We start from the raw sequence: 19701 nt of genomic DNA, 5'->3' as shown, positions 1-19701 counted from the left end.
AGAGTTGGCATAGTTTCCTTGCATTAATTTCCAGTTCAAAAACTTTAGAGCAATTCTAGCAGGAGGAGGAGGAGGAGGAGGAGGAGGAGGAGGAGGAGGAGGAGGAGGAGGAGGAGGAGATGGAACAGAAAAGAACAATTAATGAAAGTGGAATAACAAAGATGAAATTATGATCTGGATGTGTAATAATAATAATAATAATAATAAACGGTTTATTATTTAGGCAGTTGACAAACTGAAAATGTACATAGGGGATGGGGAAAAACTTAACATTAATTAACGGTAAGACTAATCTAGGAGGGAAATACTATTGATTGATGGCTCGCACCATGGTGGGAATCGCACTGAGTCTGTACCTGTCCGTGCGCGGTGCCTTCAGGGGCGTTATTTTGTTGTGGTGTCTGGTGGCACGGACAGGGCGAGGCGCGTCGGGCGGCAGCATGTCTCTGAGACGCGGATGATGCAGTAGTCCCTTCCCAAACTTCTCCAGAGCCTCTCGGTGCCTGGTGGATATTCTGGACAGACTCAGGGTGGTCAGGGCTTCTTCATAGGTGGTGTATGCAGGGCCAAGGATGACCCTGCACGCCCTTTTCTGCACACTCTCTAGCTGTAGCTGCTGAGTGTGTGTGAGGGAGGAGGACCACGCTGGGGAGGCGTACATGAGTTTGGGGAGGATGAAGGTAAGGTACACCCCCCTTAACTCATCTGTCGGCGTCCCCAGCGACCTGAGTCTGCGCAGCATGTACAGCCTGTAGGTAGCTGATCTCACGGTGCTGGCGACATGCTGCTTCCAGGTCAGCTGGTTGTCCACCGTGACTCCGAGAAGCTTGGCACATTGGACCACCTGGAGGGGGTGAGGGCCCACTGTGAGCCGGGGAGGGGGCACTGGTACAGAGGAGGTACAGAAATGCATCACCACAGTTTTGCTGTGGTTGATGGTCATCCTGCTCTCCTCTGTCCACGTCTGCAGTCGCTCCAGAATTGCTTGCAGTGGCGAGTAGTCCGGGTTCTTGTTGGAAACTGGGACGCCCACGGTGCAGTCGTCCACATACTTCCAGCGATGGGGGGTGTCGGTGAGGGCGTCGTTGATGAGGAGGAGGAAGCATAGAGGACCCATCTTGGTCCCCTGGGGGACTCCACATGTCAGCTGTTGGAAATTAGAGACAGAGCCCTGATAGCGAACGGCCTGACGTCTCCCTGTGAGGAAGTCGGCTAGCCACGCTATCAGATTAGGAGGGAGACCCAGACTTACTGCCTTGCTGATGACAACAGTGTGATCAACTAGATCAAAGGCTTTTTTGAAGTCGACAAAAGCAACAGCTAGAGAGGTGTTACGCTTGTCCAGGTGGCTGTGGATGAATTCAAGGAAGCTGGTCAGGTAATGTGAGGTGGAGGTGGCTTTAATATTTCCGAATTGTCTGATATCCACGGTGTTATAAATTTTGGTGTATGCCCAGTCATATACAAAATCTTCACAAATAAGGCTAGGGATGGGGGTGATACAGACTGGCCTGAGGTCATTGAGTGACTGAGGACTGGAAGTTTTGGGGATGGGAGTGACATAAGATGTCTTCCAGTCCGCGGGGCAAGAGTGTTGGGAGAGTGAGGCGTTTATTATGGAGCATAGCGGTGTTGCTAGCTCTACAGCAAATTCCTTGTAAATTTTTATAGGAAGGTCAGTGGGTGTGGTGGATCTTGGTTTAAATTTAAGTATTCTCTTAAAAACATCCATCGCCTGGACAGTGTGTGGAGTGTGTGTGTGTGTGTGTGTGTGTGTGTGTGTGTGTGTGTGTGTGTGTGTGTGTGTGTGTGTGTGTGTGTGTTCCTCCGCAGCAAACAAATGCAGGCACAACAGGACGTGTTTTCTTTCACTCCCGAAACTCAGTTAAGGATGAGGAGGAGGAGGAGGAGGAGGAGGAGGAGGAAGAGGAATGCGGCACACGAAACACAGGGCGGGTGTGGGCACTGGTTCTCTGCAACACATCTCCGGCACATGGATGGGTCGCTGTGTGTGTGTGTGTGTGTGTGTGTGTGTACCTGCACCGGCAGTGTGTGGCTGCGGCGGGACAGCGCGGCGTCTCTCAGCTGGTCTTCCCGCTTCTCATAGATGGGTGGGTGGGGTCCGCGCCATCTGGCTCGCCGCCCAGTTGACGAGGGCAGCGCGGGCTACGTCCCGCTCGCTGGTGCGCCGCTGGTTGGGACGTGTCACAGAGTAGTAGTAGTTCCTGACACCGTGGCCCTGCACGTGGCGAGCCGCCCCCCGCCCCTCCGCCACGTACTGCGTTACGTCCTCCTCCAGGGACAGCGACCAGCGGCGCTGCGTCCCCGAGTGGGCGGCGGGCGTGGTGAGGTGCTCGCGGCGGAGGCGGGCGTGGCCGCGCTGGGGGAAGGTGGTGTTGGTGGTGGTCGCCGGGCTGAGGGTAGAGAGGCGCTAATGTGTGGGTGCTGGTGAGGGTGGCAGCCCAAGACGTCACGGTGCGCGCCGCGGGGTCCTCCACCATCATCACGGACGTGAGGGAGCGCGCGCGGTGCATCAGGTGGGTCATCTCTGGGCCTCCTGGCCGCGTGTGGAGAGCAGGGGCGCCACGGTGGTGAGACGCCTGGAAGAGGAGCGCACGGGAGGCGGCGGCTTCGAGGAGGTTCCGAATCAGTTCTTCTGAGTTCTTCTTCTGCAGTGGTGTTGTTCAGGTGGCAAGACGTGGCCACCATTGCATTACCCATGTGCAATCACTAATCCACAGCGTATCTTGCATATTTACCCTGCAAAGTCACGAAATGCTCTGAATGTGACAATTTCCAGCATTCTGAACGAGATTTGCGTAATATTTCACTTCATTTCACGATCATTTCGCTGCTCAAACACAATAAATATTTAGAAATTATCAATGCCCAAATATTTATCCAGATTTTGTCAAAGTTCCTCGACACACGGAAGAGATATTGGCAAAATTTATTTCCGCAAAGCGAAGTCCCCCCTAAAAAGTGGAAGGGGTGGGTTGGGTCCCTTTGGGTTTGGTGGGGAGGGGAGTAAATGAGGAGATGGGGAGGAGTCAGAGAACGGGGAGGTGATGGGGAGGTGATTTGGGGGGGTAAAACCGTTAAATGCATTACATCACGAGAAATATATCTTTTTGTATAGATTCCTTAGCAATAAAAGCATTTCTATCTTTGTGTTGCCAAAGTATTGTGCAACGATTAAATGTGTATCTAATTATATCTACCAGTCTGTGGAAAACCTTGTTTCTGGTTATAAATTGTAAATGTTGTAGTATTAGCGACGATATCAAGGCATGCACTGTGTTGCGTTAGGTTTGGACCGTTTGCATCTTGTTTAGTTTACCAATATACAAAACAAATGGAGTCAATGTTTGCAAAAGTTTTGCAATACAGAAACAGAATAAATCAACAGAAAAATACAGGTTTGCCTAAGATATCTATTCAAAGCTACATTGTCTATCAGTGGCCTCTGAACCTAAATTTTGAACGAAAAACAAGGATTTTGCTGATTTTCGTAATATTTTAACACAGTTTGGTGTGTTTATATAAAAGACAAGTAATATCTCACCGCGGTACATCAAGTCTACTGCCTCAAATGAATACATCTTGTTTATTGCATTATTGTGCATGTAACTAGATCAAAATCTCAAGAAAATAAACACCATATACTAATTTATTCGTACCAAAACATTTACATTGAACGATGAAATAAGAAAACCCACTGGTACGAAAACATTCACTTAGAGCTGAGAGTCACTTAGAGCATGTGACGTCAAGAACAATAGATGACAGAATGCACAGCATAAGAGGATCCAAGTATTTATAGAGCACTCTTATAAGATATCTGAAACTTTTTACTATAAATTGAAACTCCTTATTTTGGCTGTTTACTAAAGATATCTCTATTTCATCATTATTTCCTGGATAATAGCATATTTTGTCTTTGGAAATTTAAATGTTGAATAGGAGAAAAGAATGGTCTAGCAGTAATATAAGAGGATCAAAGAGAGCACCACACGAGATACCACGAAGGTCACAAGTTTATGAGCGTACCACAGAGGGTTTTCACAGAGGGTGCGAGGATATAGATGAAAAATTAAAGTAATATAATATTTTTGCACGCGTATGCTATCTATTGTGACGAGAGAGAAAAAAAAATATCAGGGAAATATATAATAAACAAATAAACGAATAAATAAATAAATATACAAATAAGCTTAATTGAACAAATATTATAAATTCAATTACGAAAAACAATCCATTATGATAATCGAGATATGACAAAATGTATATTTCCAGAAACAAGATTATGAAAAACTATAGAATTTCACAGCAATACTTAGAGATAACGATATCTAAAGATTATACATGGAGAGATACTGAAGATACAAACTTAATATAACCTACACACCAAGAAATTATGGCTACCAATTAGATATATTAGGTAAAATAGAGGTACTGAGAGACAAGTCCAGGGTGACAAAAAGAGATGGAGGGATTTAAACTATGGAGGAATATTGAGATAGTGGGAAATGAAAATTATGACTAGACAGACAGAGAGAGAGAGAGAGAGAGAGAGAGAGAGAGAGAGAGAGAGAGAGAGAGAGAGAGAGAGAGAGAGAGAGACCCATTCATTCTTCACCTGTCAACATCTGGGGAGGGGACCATAAATGTCCCCAGGTCTGTCTGCCTTTCTGTCGACGACCCTAAGTGTCTTGACACCCCCTCAACTTTTTCTTCATTAACTTGTGCAACATTCGCGGTCTAAGATCTAATTTTCAATCTGTACAACACCACCTCTCCTCTTCTAAACCTCATCTTCTTTTCCTCACATAAACTCGGGTGTCTGAGGCAAGTGACAGTAGCCCCTTTTCTGTTTTTGTTTTGTAATGCAGTTTAGTACAGAGCAGAAATTCGTGTTACCAAATGGTTCAGCGTCTTATTTTAACTTTTATAAATTTCTAGAGATCTATTTAGGTTTTCAGAGGTATTTTCATGACTCTAGGAAAAAAAAGAATCCAGCTCTACGTGTTTCTTATGTAATTCAACTTATTACACAACAGGAATCCGTGTTATCATATCTTCCCGCGTCTTATCATGTTCTGGTCTGTTATTTAGGTTTTCAAAGGCATTTTCATGACTAGCACAAAAAACCATCTATTCTTGTTTGTTCTGTAATTTTTATATAACAGAAGAGAAACTCGTATCCTCAAACGATCTGGCGTCTTATCTTTCTTAATTTTTATCAGGTTCTAGTAGAAATTATGTACGTTTTTATGTTTCTGGGTAAAAAAGAAAACATCTATCTTCCCTGTTTATTCTGTAATTCATTTAACTACAGCAGAACAAGAACAACATGCTAAAACATTCCGGTTGCGTTGCGAGAAGTTTTGTGAAGCAGAGTTGTGAAATATTGTCTGCTGCTGAATTACTGACGTGTCCTTAAGCCTCACCTATATTGTAATAGCACGTGTTTCTTGATTTCTGACCTGGTGTTCTAGAGTGTATGGTGTCTTATATAGGGAACAGTGAGAAAGGACCTTCACTGCTCTCCCTGTGGTTCAGTGGATGATGTCTCTTCTTATTTTTTTTTTCTTCTCCTTCGTCACTCGGTCAAGAAAACCGAACCGTCCCCTTTACAAGATAAAACCCCTCTGTAACCTGGCTTTGGTCTATATGACATCAAATCGCTCCACTCCCTCCCTTATCCACTCTTTAAATTCCCTTATACTCTTTACCCAATCTTAATAACCCTAGGAACACTTCAGCAATATAATATCTTAAGAGTCTTCTGTGGAATCAACTCAGACAGGTTGGAATTACTTGAATCGCGCTGACACACCTTCTCCTCACACTCCGTCTCTTAAACGTCCTTTAAATTCCCCTATAGTCTTTACCCAAGCTTATTAACCCCACAGATACTTTCTTACTACAATATCTTAAGTCTAATACGTAATATCAGAGGCTGGAATTGTTTGAATTTCGCGCGAAAACATCCGCTCTTCACACCATCTAAATTGTGTTATACTCCTTATCCAAGCCTACTAACCCTAGGAACACTTCAGAACTACAATATCTTAATAGTATAGTGCGGAATCATGCCTTTACACGCTTCAGTTACGCTCTAATAAACTCCTTTCAATAGCGAGAAAATATGAGCTGTCAAGTGAATGGCATCCACCATCACCATGACAACGGGTCGTGAATAGCCAATCCCAGCTCGCCATTTCATCCGGGACCTCAAGATGGCCACACTGATACAATATAGTTTAATTTCCAGCCAAGATGAGAGTTAACCGAGACATATATGGTGGATAAAAAGCTCTTAAAAATATGGGTGTTCCGAGGAAAGTATACCACTAGGGAATGTGGGTTACATTAGTAATGGAGGAATATTTTGAGAGCAGACGAAACTAAAGGTACAGTTACTAGTTAGTGTTTTTGTGTGTTTGTTTATGTGTGTGTCGTGGAGGAGTGATCTGTGCCTGACCATGTGGCTGTATAATGAACCAGGCGTGAGTATTCAGCATTTGACCAAACACACTCACGCAGAGACTGTCCCTTTAAACCTTCGTCCCTTTAAACCGTACCCAAATAAACGCTTTCGATTCGCGTAGGCAGACCAGGCTAGCTCTCTCTGACCGGGCCATGTGACGTATTTTTAGTCATATGGTCCTAGTGAGAGTAACCCGCCGGCTAGGGAGTCTAGGAGTGTTAACTGGTTATTTAACAGAGTAGAAGATGAGAGAGAGACTGGGATGTGTGATGGATGAGTGACAGGGAGAAGAAGGGTGTAATCTGTTTGACGTAAGGGTGACAGGCTGTGTGCGTCCGTGTGTACATGTATGTGGGTGGGTGTGGGTGACTGGGTGTGTGTGGTGGGTCAGTGTCCGTATGTATGTGTGTATTACCATTGTGAGACCCGCTCTGTGTGTGTGTGTGTGTGTGTGTGTGTGTAGGGAGGGAGAGACACGTGAGTAAAGAAGGGAGGATGGGGGTCAGGAAAGAGGAGGAGGAGGAAGAGGGCTGACTGGGTGAACCTCTTAAAGATAGTATTCAGAAATTACGTGTTTTCTTGGCTTCGCTGAGTCACTGTGTTAGGGAAGAGGAAGAGGAGGAGGAGGAGGAGGAGGATATAGAAGTGATATAAGCATAGGAAGGTTTTAAGTTAGTATTAAGTTAGTATTAGTATTAGTTAGTATTTTAAGTTAGTAGGTTAGGCTATGTAAGTTGAAGTGTATTAGATTGTAAGGCTAAGTAAGGTTAGGTTAGGTTAAGATAGTGTGTTAGGTTAGGTAAGTTAAGGATAGGTTAGACTAGCATAGTTTAGGTTATATTAGATGAATTTACATTAACTTGCATAGGTTAGATTAGATTAGATTAAAGTAAGATTTGGATGACATAGGTTACGTTAGATCATGTTAAGTTATAGCAGATTAATTAGGTTAGTTAAGGTAATTGAGTTAGCAAAGGTTGCATTAGGTTAAACTAGCATAAGTGAAGAAATTAAGTTAGATTAGGTGAGGAATTATTAGGTTAGATGAGAGGAGGTGAGGTTAGGTTAGGTGAGGTTTGGTTAGATTATGTTAGGTGAGGTTAGGTTAGGTTAGGTGAGGTGAGGTTTGGTTAAATTAGGTGAGGTGAGGTTTGGTTAGGTTAGGTGAGGTGAGGTTTGGTTAGATTACATTAGTTGAGGTTAGGTTAGTTTAGGTGAGGTGAGATTAAGTTAGGTTACAGTGAGGCGTCTTGAAGTCATGAGAGACATTGGCAGGGGCGGAGGTGGTACCTTGCCAACTCCACCTGAGAGAGAGAGAGAGAGAGAGAGAGAGAGAGAGAGAGAGAGAGAGAGAGAGAGAGAGAGAGAGAGAGAGAGAGAGAGCAGAGGGGGGTCAGACTACTGTTTCATTTAAGGAGTCTTTAAAATTAGCTTCCCTATGTTAATGTGTTAGTTTTCATATTTATTGAGAGAGAGAGAGAGAGAGAGAGAGAGAGAGAGAGAGAGAGGCAATATGGTGTAAATAAAGGGACTAAAAATGTACTTCAAATGGCTTGATTCTCTCTCTCTCTCTCTCTCTCTCTCTCTCTCTCTCTCTCTCTCTCTCTCTCTCAATAAATATGAAAACTAACACCTTAACATAGGGAAGCCAATCTTCATCCTCATTTACTCCCGACCCCAACCATTGCTAATATAGACATCACTTTCATCCAGTTAGAAAATGAATATTGTAAAATAACATTAGGTCTCGTCTATCATCCTCTAGTCCAGTCACCTGCTACGGACAAAAAAACTTTATGACCTTATTGCGGACATTTGTTGCGTTAATAATTGCATAATTATGGGGGATTTTAATTATCCAGTCACTCTCAAGACATCTTTATTCGTTCTACAGCCACATCCAGTCTTAGAACTGGGAAGAAATTGCAAAATGTATTCTTTTTCAATGCCAACTCTACGTCTTGTAGATGGTTATAAAGGAGACTGCATGCATTGCTTCTGATGCTTCTAATTGTTTTGTTTCACAGTGAAAGGCTTTAAGTGTAGTTGGAAAATGTCATAGGAAAAAATTGTAGTTAATATTGGATGCAAAATATCAAAGTAAGATTAGCTAAAGAATTTTTAACGTTGGGAATAGTAATCCATTTATATATATATATATATATATATATATATATATATATATATATATATATATATATATATATATATATATATATATATATATATATATTATATATATATATATATATATATATATATATATATATATATATATATATATATATATATATATATATATATGGGAGTATATTTTTTGTAACAGTGTGAATGATAAGATTCCATTTTTCAGTGTTGCCACGGTGACGGTGGTGGTGGGCATGATACAGATGCGGGAGGTGGAGTTTGTGCCCGATAGAGACATGCAGCTGGACAAATTGTGTTGGTCATTGGTCAGACTGGAGTTTACATGTGTACCTCCTTCACCATCATTGGTGGACACTTCACCATGAGTGTTAGTGAAATGTGCTCTCTTTCTTACTTTATTTGTATATCAGAAAAATTTAAGGCCAGTTAGTTGTCTAGACTATAAGTTTTAAAATGAAAAAATAAATCTACATATTTTTTTAAAAGCAAACAGTTAAGGCATTGTAAAGTAAAAGTCAAAATATATTTTGGTTATTATTTTTTTTTTGCAATCAATTACTTTCATGTATAATGAAATAAACACATTTATCAAACTTAATATCATATTTAATAACAGCTAGAGGTACCAATTTGCAGATGTCTATGGAAAATTTGTATGATAATCTTGTGGCCAACAAAAAAGGATACAATGAATGATGACTTATTATTGTAAGAAATCTTTCAGAGTTGTTGTTGTGTACTTCCACATTCCATGGAGACAGGTTTTTCCTTCACTTTTCAGCATTTAAAAATGTGATAATTTCAACAGGATGCTTGAGCTGTCACGGTGCTGCTGCTGCTGTCTGCCATCATCACCCTGACACAGACCACCCTGCAGACCACCTTCATCCTGGGTGCCACACGTCACTGCTGCTACAACTCAGAGCAACTGGAGCGCAAGCCAGGAAGGGAGATGGTAACTCCTCACTTAATTTGTTGTTTATTTGAGGGCCTAATGACAGACACATAATGGAATGAGTATTTGTGAATGTTTGTTTATATCTAGATACAGCATTCACATATCTTTTAAGTGCCACCTTCCAAAAACAATGTCAGCCAGAAAAATAACTGATGAATCTAATTACATTTCAAGTCAAAAAGTTTTCCTTTAACCACTTTGCTCCAGATGCTTAAAAACATGCGTTGCTCACATACATGGTGTCACGTAGGCTCGTGAGTGGTAACTTATCTAATTTCTAATAATTTCTAATATAATTTCTGTGTGTGTGTGTGTGTGTGTGTGTGTGTGTGTGTGTGTGTGTGTGTTTTATGTATGAGTGACACTGGCCAAGGGCAACAAAAATCCAATAAAAAAATATGCCCACTGAAATGGCAGTCCCATAAAAGGGTCAAAGCAGTGGTCAAAAGTTGATGAATAAGTGTCTTGAAACCTCCCTCTTGAAGGAATTCAAGTCATAGGAAGGTGGAAATACAGAAGCAGGCAGGGAGTTCCAGAGTTTACCAGAGAATGGGATGAATGATTGAGAATACTTGTTAACTCTTGCATTAGAGAAGTGGACAGAATAGGGGTGAGAGAAAGAAGAAAATCTTGTGCAGCGAGGCCGTGGAAGGAGGGGAGGCATGCAGTTAGCAAGATCAGAAGAGCAGTTAGCATGAAAATAGCGGTAGAAGACAGCTAGAGATGCAACATTGCGCCGGTGAGAGAGAGGCTGAAGACAGTCAGTTATGTTTGTGTGTGTGTGTGTGTGTGTGTGTGTGTGTGTGTGTGTGTGTGTGTGTGTGTGTGTATGTGTGTGTGTGTGTGTGTGTGTGTGTGTGTGTGTGTGCGCGCTGATGCAGCTGAGAAGGTTGCCTTATGATAATTATTGACAAATGAAGGTAATAGATGCACATGTCATTACTACTTTTATAAGTGTGTGTGTATGTGTGTGTGTGTTATGTACACACACACACACACACACACAAAGAGAAGTAATAGACACGCATCCTTTACCTTCATTCATCAATAATTGTCATAAGACGACCTTCCAAGCTGCATCATTACACACACACACACACACACTTACACACCACGTAGTGTAGTGGTTAGCACGCTCGGCTCACAACCAAGAAGGCCCAGGTTCGAATCCCGGGCACGGTGAGGCAGATGGACAAGCCTCTTAATGTGTAGCCCCAGTTCACCTAGCTGCAACGAGGTACAGGAGGTAACCCGAGGTGATGTGACTTCGCTGCCCCAGTGTGTGGTGTGTCATTGGCCTCAGTCCTACCCAAAGATCAGTCACCATGAGCTCTGAGCTCTTACACACACACACACACACACACACACACACACACACACACACACACACACACACACACACACACACACACACACACACACACACACACACACACACACACACACACACACACAGAGAGAGAGAGAGAGAGAGAGAGAGAGAGAGCAAAATGGCAATGAATGAAACAGGGAGGAGGGGGAACTGTGTGTGAATGAAAACATCATCTACGTGAAACATTTGATTGATTATAAAGCACATGTGCATCATATATAGTCATGAATGTGGAGGAACAGCGGAGTGAGTGATCAACCACAGAAAGGAGGAGAGAGTTGGACATGCGGAGAGAATGGAAGGGGAACAATTTGAGAAGATAAGCATGCAAATATATAAATGTAAGGTGGAATAACAGTGTTTGGTGGGAAGATGAAAGAGAGATGTCTGTTTATGAAGCAAAATGGTTGTGCAAGAGAGGAATGATTGGAAAACCATTCCCACCAAAGCCAACAGACCTTACACCATATTTTTACAAACCACAGCATCTCTATTCATCCATTCTGTGTGTCTTCTCTTCTCTCTCTCTCTCCACTCTTAATGCTGTTGTGGGTCTCTGGGCTGGAGTACATCAGAGAAAGATTGACACAGACTTATATATAAGAGGATGTTGTCTGTAACTATGCTATGGGGACATTGCAAGTTTGTGGGGTGTAGTGAATGAATAAGTGTGTCCTCTATAGCATACTTAAAAACCACACTCTCACATGGAAATCAATCTCTCTCTCTCTCTCTCTCTCTCTCTCTCTCTCTCTCTCTCTCTCTCTCTCTCTCTCTCTCTCTCTCTCTCTCTCTCTCTCTCTCTCTCTCTCTCTCTCTCTCTCTCTCTCTCTCTCTCTCTCTCTCTCTCTCTCTCTCTCTCTCTCTCTCTCAATAAATATGAAAACTAACACATTAGCATAGGGAAGGTAATCTTGGTCCTCATTTACAGCCAACCCCAACCATTGCTAATATAGACGTCACTTTCATCCAGGTAGAAAATAAATCTTGTAAAATAACATTAGGTCTCGTCTATCATCCTCTAGTCCAGTCACCTGCTACGGACAAAAAAACTTTATGACCTCATTGCAGACATTTGTTGCGTTAATAATTGCATAATTATGGGGGATTTTAATTATCCAGTCACTCTCAAGACATCTTTATTTGTTCTACAGCCACATCCAGTGTTAGAACTGGGAAGAAATTGCAAAATGCCAACTTTACATCTTGTAGATGGTTATAAAGGAGCATGCATTGCTTCTGATGCTGCTAATTGTTTTGTTTCACAGTGAAAGGCTTTAAATGTAGTTGGAAAATATCATAGGAAAAAAATTGTAGTTAATATTGGATGCAAAATATCAAAGTAAGATTAGCTAAAGAATTTTTAATGTTGGGAATAGTAATCCATATATATATATATATATATATATATATATATATATATATATATATATATATATATATATATATATATATATATATATATATATATATATATATATATGTATATATATATGGGAGTACATTTTTTGTAACGGTGTGAATGATAAGATTCCACTTTTCAGTGTTGCCACGGTGACGGTGGTGGTGGGCATGACACAGATGCGGGAGGTGGAGTTTGTGCCCGATGGAGACATGCAGCTGGACAAATTGTGTTGGTCATTGGTCAGACTGGAGTTTACATGTGTACCTCCTTCACCATCATTGGTGGACACTTCACCTTGAGTGTTAGTGAAATGTGCTCTCTTTCTTACTTTATTTGTATATCAGAAAAATTTAAGACCAGTTAGTTGTCTAGACTATAAGTTTTAAAATGAGAAAATAAATCTACATAATTTTTTAAAAGCAAACAGTTAAGGCATTGTAAAGTAAAAGTCAAAATATATTTTGGTTATTATTTTTTTTTTGCAATCAACAACTTTCATGTAAAATGAAATAAATACTTTCATCAAACTTAATACATATTTAATAACAGCTAGAGATACCAATTTGCAGATGTCTGGAAAATTTGTATGATAATCTTGTGGCCAACAAGAAAGGATACAATGAATGATGACTTATTATTGCAAGAAATCTTTGAGAGTTGTTGTTGTGTACTTCCACATTCCATGGAGACAGGTTTTTCCTTCACTTTTCACCATTTAAAAAGTGATAATTTCAACAGGATGCTTGAGCTGTCATGGTGCTGCTGCTGTTGTCTGCCATCATCCCCCTGACACAGACCACCCTGCAGACCACCTTCATCCTGGGTGCCACACGTCACTGCTGCTACAACTCAGAGCAACTGGAGCGCAAACCAGGAAGGGAAATGGTAACTTCTCACTTAATTTGTTGTTTATTTCAGGGCCTAATGACAGACACATAATGGAATGAGTATTTGTGAATGTTTGTTTATATCTAGATACAGCATTCACATATCTTTTAAGTGCCACCTTCCAAAAGCAATGTCAGCCAGAAAAGATAACCGATGAATCTAATTACATTTCAAGTCAAAAAGTTTTCCTTTAACCACTTTGCTCCAGATGCTTAAAAACATGCGTTGCTCACATACATGGCGTCACGTAGGCTCGTGAGTGGTAACTTATCTAATTTCTAATAATTTCTAATATAATTTGTGTGTGTGTGTGTGTGTGTGTGTGTGTTTTATGTATGAGTGACACTGGCCAAGGGCAACAAAAATCCAATAAAAAAAATATGCCCACTGAAATGGCAGTCCCATAAAAAGGGTCAAAGCAGTGGTCAAAAGTTGATGAATAAGTGTCTTGAAACCTCCCTCTTGAAGGAATTCAAGTCATAGGAAGGTGGAAATACAGAAGCAGGCAGGGAGTTCCAGAGTTTACCAGAGAAAGGGATGAATGATTGAGAATACTTGTTAACTCTTGCTTTAGAGAAGTGGACAGAATAGGGGTGAGAGAAAGAAGAAAATCTTGTGCAGTGAGGCCATGGAAGGAGGGGAGGCATGCAGTTAGCAAGATCAGAAGAGCAGTTAGCATGAAAATAGCGGTAGAAGACAGCTAGATATGCAACATTGCGGCGGTGAGAGAGAGGCTGAAGACAGTCAGTTATGTTTGTGTGTGTGTGTGTGTGTGTGTGTGTGTGTGTGTGTGTGTGTGTGTGTGTGTGTGTGTGTGTGTGTGTGTGTGTGTGTGTGTGTGTGTGTGTGTGTGTGCGCTGATGCAGCTGAGAAGGTTGCCTTATGATAATTATTGACAAATGAAGGTAATGGATGCGCATGTCATTACTACTTTTTAAATGTGTGTGTATGTGTGTGTGTTATGTACACACACACACACACACACACACACACACACACACACACACACACACACACACACACACACACACAAAGAGAAGTAATAGACACGCATCCTTTACCTTCATTCATCAATAATTGTCATAAGACGACCTTCCCAGCTGCATCATTACACACACACACACACACACACACACACACACACACACACACACACTTACACACCACGTAGTGTAGTGGTTAGCACGCTCGGCTCACAACCAAGAAGGCCCAGGCTCGAATCCCGGGCACGGTGAGGCAGATGGACAAGCCTCTTAATGTGTAGCCCCAGTTCACCTAGCTGCAATGAGGTACAGGATGTAACCCGAGGTGATGTGGCTTCGCTGCCCCGGTGTGTGGTGTGTCATTGGCCTCAGTCCTACCCAAAGATCAGTCACCATGAGCTCTGAGCTCTTACACACACACACACACACACACACACACACACACACACACACACACACACACACACACACACACACACACACACACACACACACACACACACACACACACACACACACACACACACACACACACACACACACACACACACACAGAGAGAGAGAGAGAGAGAGAGAGAGAGAGAGAGAGAGAGAGAGAGAGAGCAAAATGGCAATGAATGAAACAGGGAGGAGGGGGAACTGTGTGCGAATGAAAACATCATCTACGTGAAACATTTGATTGATTATAAAGCACATGTGCATCATATATAGTCATGAATGTGGAGGAACAGCAGAGTGAGTGATCAACCACAGAAAGGAGAGAGTCGGACATGCGGAGAGAATGGAAGGGGAACAATTTGAGAAGATAAGCATGCAAATACATAAATATAAGGTGGAATAGCAGTGTTTGGTGGGAAGATGAAAGAGAGATGCCTGTTTATGAAGCAAAATGGTTGTGCAAGAGAGGAAAGATTGGAAAACCATTCCCACCAAAGCCAACAGACCTTACACCATATTTTTACAAACCACAGCATCTCTATTCATCCATTCTGTGTGTCTTCTATTTTTTTCTCCATGCTTACTCTGTTGTGGGTCTCTGGACTGGAGTACATCAGAGAAAGTTGACACAGACTTGTATATAAGAGGATGTTGTCTGTAACTAATGCTATGGGGACATATTGCAAGTCTGTGGGATGTAGTGAATGAATAAGTGTGTCCTCTATAGCATACTTAAAAACCACACACACACACACACACACACACACACACACACACACACACACACACACACACACACACACAACACACACACACACACACACACACACACACACACACACACACACACACACACACACACACACACACACACACACACACACACACGCACGCACGCATGCACCCACCCACACACCCACACCCACACCCACACACACCCACACCCACACACACACCCACACACACACACACACACACACCCACACACACACACACACACACACACACACACACACACACACACACTATTTCCTAACCCTTGCCTGAAACAAATTAAAAACTTTTATCCTTCTCCAATCACATTTTAATTTTCTACTTACAGTCACAATCCCACAGTATATGTAGTTAATTTCAACTTTACTTTCAGGTTACCTTCTTGTTGATGTGCAATCTTGCTATGTGGGCGATGAACACCTCTGAGACATCACGAGCAGATGCCCATCCAGCACAGCTCAACTTGTATGGAATCTGGACCTGGACCATCATATCAATGCCACTGGCTTTGATATGTGTTTGATATGGCTTCTATTGCTTTCAAGTGACCATCTGCCTCTGTGAAATATGGAAGATCTTACAAGCTCAAGCATGAGTATTAAGCAAGTTATAGGAATGCTAGTATGAGTGTGGTGTGTCTGAATTAGCTGTCAGAGTATTGTAAATATTATTACTTAGTCTTCCCAGTTATGAAATTAAGAACAGTTGTGAAGTTTGCTTTAAAACCCTTCATTAACTTTGCCACAAAACACTTTTACATGTTATCAAAAGTGTGTAACTGTTATGATGTGTGCATATATATCATTACTACAGAAGAATCTGGAATTTCCCCTCAGATTACTTTAATGAATGAAGCTTGAGTTCACAGATGTGTGGTTTGTAAATTTCACCTGTATTCTCTCCTCTATGGCAGTCTGTTCTGGCAAAGTTTCATTTGTCAAAAGCATTACAGTTTGTAAATGATGTGTCTTCATATGCCTTCACTAGCAATTATGAATTACATTGTGGTCATGGATTTTGTTCTTTTAATACAGTTGCCTCAAGATATTCTGAGCTTTACAATGCTGTCTTTAGTACACTGCAAGAAAATACAGAAATTTCATGTGGCAACATTTATTTTTAAAACATTATTTATTACTTTTAAAAATAGCAATGTGGGGCTTCCTTAATGCAAATAGTCTTGCCCCAAAAAACTTGTGATGTCAAGCACTAACTTCTCTTAACACAGCACAACCAAAACCACTCAAAATTATACATTAATTTTTTTTATAGAGCAACATGTGTGGAAAGTGCTACCAGAAATATTTGCATAACAAATATTTGGTTCTGGACCTTAGCACTTATACAGTACTGCACTAACTTACACACAAGGTTAATTAATGATGTAATACTCAGGTGAAGCTGGATTTTCAAAAGACTGATCAATATTTTTTCCCAGATGTCATTTTTATGCAGCTGACTGAAGGAGAAAACACTGCAAAGCTCACAGTATTCTTCTTAAATCTTACTAAAATGTATGCGCATCACTTTCTGATTTCACCCCAATGGCACACAAACCAAAATTCATGGGTATGGAGATGGCTGGACTACTTCCTGTGGCCACCCCTGTTATATCTTAATTTCCCACTGTCTTTCCTGTGTGCTGGTTAAGCTACTCACTGCTGAAGTCCCTGGAAACTAGGTAGAATAATTTAGAATGACATGGTTAAGTTAATGCTGATAAAATCTCATTTGTAGAATTATTCTTCCTCTGTTGAAGCAAATGATATAACATTGACTAGAAGCTTTCACAATATTTATAAGCTTTCTTGTATCAGAGATCTTTTGAAAATCCAACCATTAATTTGTAAATACTTGTATAGTGTAGCTGGCATGAGGGTTGCAGTCTTCATTATTTACTAGTGGACAAGCAACAAGTGATGGTGTGGCTCTGAGCCACTGTAGTAGGGATGTTATGGTCAAACCTCCATACATTACTGTCTCTATCCAGTATGAGACCGGTGTTCAAGAAGCACAAGCATGTGCTGAATAACAAGAAGCCGGCGTGGCTCAAGAGGAAGAGTGAGTAGGACGAGAAAAAACAGAACAAATAAATCCCCTACACGTGTTGTCTCCATTGACACAAGCCATGAAAAGCTTGTCCATCTCTGAGTGCTAAGGAGCAGTGTGTTCAACTGATGATGTGGAAACTTGAGACAGCCAATCATTTAATGGACTTTAGTAGGTTTTGTCACCAGTCTTCTGTGTGTCACTCACTACATTTTGAAATTTTTACTTGTTCTATTTAATTTTGTGTGTATGTACACAATGTTTATGGTCAATAAACTATTTATAAAAACTATTTATCTGTGTAAGATAAAAGCAGTTATTATTATTATTATTATTATTATTATTATTATTATTATTATTATTATTATTATTATTATTATTATTATTATTACATATTTTCCTTGTATTTAAATATTATTATTATTATTATTATTATTATTATTATTATTATTATTATTATTATTATTATTACATTTTCCTTGTATTTAAATATTATTATTATTATTATTATTATTATTATTACATATTTTCCTTGTATTTAAATATTATTATTATTATTATTATTATTATTATTATTATTATTACATATTTTCCTTGTATTTAAATATTATTATTATTATTATTATTATTATTATTATTATTATTATTACATATTTTCCTTGTATTTAAATATTATTATTATTATTATTATTATTGTTATTATTATTATTATCATGCATTTTCTTGTATATAAATAAAATACTGTAACTGATTTTTTTTTTTTTTATCCATTTAGACTCTCTCTCTCTCTCTCTCTCTCTCTCTCTCTCTCTCTCTCTCCTCTCTCTCTCTCTCTCTCACTCGAATAAAATGACTGGTGAGGAACTCATTAAAGTGCTAAAAATTCCATTAAACTACGAGAAATAAGACGAATAATTATTATTTACCTAATAACACAAACAAGGAATAATAAACAAAACTTAAGCCAGAAAACACGAAAAGATAAAACTATCATATCAAGAAATACGTAGTTTTAAAAAATCATGAATATCAAATAAATAGCTCACATATAATCAATAAACACGTAAGGAACAGTAAATAAACAATTAAGCCCCTTCATTGCAAGGGCCAGAGTCGGAAAGTAAAAAAAAAAAAAAAAAAAAAAAAAAAAAAAAAAAAAAAAAAACTAAAGTACCGAGACTAAAACATAGGGAATTAGACAAATGACAATTAATAAGCACATAAGGAATAATGAATAAACAAAAATTAAGCCAGGAAGACTATTATAATTATTGCAAGGAGATAGAGATAAATATGTACGTGTATGTGAATTCGAGGTTAAAATGCTCAAATCTAGCCAATAGCACGACAATAGCAGGACATAAGTGAAGGTGTTCCTCAAGGCAGGGAAGGTGGGGGGGAGGGGGGGGGTTGGCTATAAACTATTGGGGGATAACAGTTCCAATGACTATTAAGTAATGACGCATCCAGTTTGGCGTGTGTGTATTTTTCGCGTTGTGATAATTTAAAGGTTTTCTCGCGTTTTTATTTTGATTTATTGATTTATTTTATTTATTTATTCATTTATTTTGGCAGGTGTTATATTTGTTGAGTGTTTTAAGTATAACTGAGGCTCATTGCATCAAAACTCCATCCATAACCTTCGTGGGACGGTTCAATTTGGCAAGGTTTTTTTTCGCATTTTGGATTTCGTAGTAAATTATGCATTTTCTCATATTTTTCTTTGCTGGTATTGTTTTCATTAAATTACTATAAGATTACTGTGTGTACTTGCTTAAATATTATTGCTTCTTTATATTAGATATCGTATTAAGAGAGAGAGAGAGAGAGAGAGAGAGAGAGAGAGAGAGAGAGAGAGAGAGTTAATCTACTGCTTGATAGCTATCATTTACTTCTCATTCCCTGAGTGAATCTGCTTAAATGCCACATTAATAAGACCTAAATTGCGTTTAGGAAAGTGTATAACAGGCAGAAGTACAACATGTTATTTTGCGTTCAGAAAGACGAAATGAATAGTAAATCAACTTACGGGGTCATAACAATTACACCACCAGATAATTCACAGCTAAAAGCAACAAATACATGAATAATCCTGTAGAACTCCCTTCGACTCCATATACGACTGGAAAGTTGGGGCGCCTTTCCCCCCCACCCTCCACTACCACGCCTTCTTTTCTTAATCAGCCAGTCAAG

The 19701-nt window shown here is 40.1% G+C and overlaps 1 protein-coding gene across 7 annotated transcripts; it reads left to right on the top strand.

The window, feature by feature from the left end:
* The first annotated feature begins 6233 nt into the window (after positions 1–6233).
* Positions 6234–17748, top strand: LOC135111368 (proton channel OtopLc-like). Of its 7 annotated transcripts, none has more exons than XM_064024559.1 (6): positions 6234–6416; positions 8847–9008; positions 9450–9596; positions 12516–12677; positions 13115–13261; positions 15833–17748. In XM_064024559.1, exons 5-6 carry the CDS (start codon positions 13130–13132, stop codon positions 15980–15982), a joined length of 282 nt encoding a protein of 93 aa, XP_063880629.1. In that variant the 5' UTR covers positions 6234–6416; positions 8847–9008; positions 9450–9596; positions 12516–12677; positions 13115–13129; the 3' UTR covers positions 15983–17748. The 7 variants fall into 7 exon arrangements, 6 of the variants coding, with proteins under 6 accessions (XP_063880629.1, XP_063880633.1, XP_063880627.1 ...); XM_064024557.1 differs by lacking the exon at positions 6234–6416 and adding an exon at positions 6418–6512; XM_064024561.1 differs by lacking the exon at positions 6234–6416 and adding an exon at positions 6595–6718.
* The last annotated feature ends 1953 nt before the right edge of the window (positions 17749–19701 follow it).

This window comes from Scylla paramamosain, chromosome 22 (assembly GCF_035594125.1).
Source record: "Scylla paramamosain isolate STU-SP2022 chromosome 22, ASM3559412v1, whole genome shotgun sequence".
Taxonomy (NCBI): Eukaryota; Metazoa; Arthropoda; class Malacostraca; order Decapoda; family Portunidae; genus Scylla; species Scylla paramamosain.
Note: the sequence above shows the minus strand (reverse complement) of the source record. Positions and strands in the feature narration are given on the sequence as shown.

Bases quoted from the DNA above. Each gene is read 5' to 3' on its own strand.
- LOC135111368 (XM_064024563.1), top strand. From the start codon at position 13,130: ATGGTGCTGCTGCTGTTGTCTGCCATCATCCCCCTGACACAGACCACC. The intron at 13,262-15,832 runs GTAACTTCTCAC...CTTTACTTTCAG, and splicing joins GCAAACCAGGAAGGGAAATG to GTTACCTTCTTGTTGATGTG.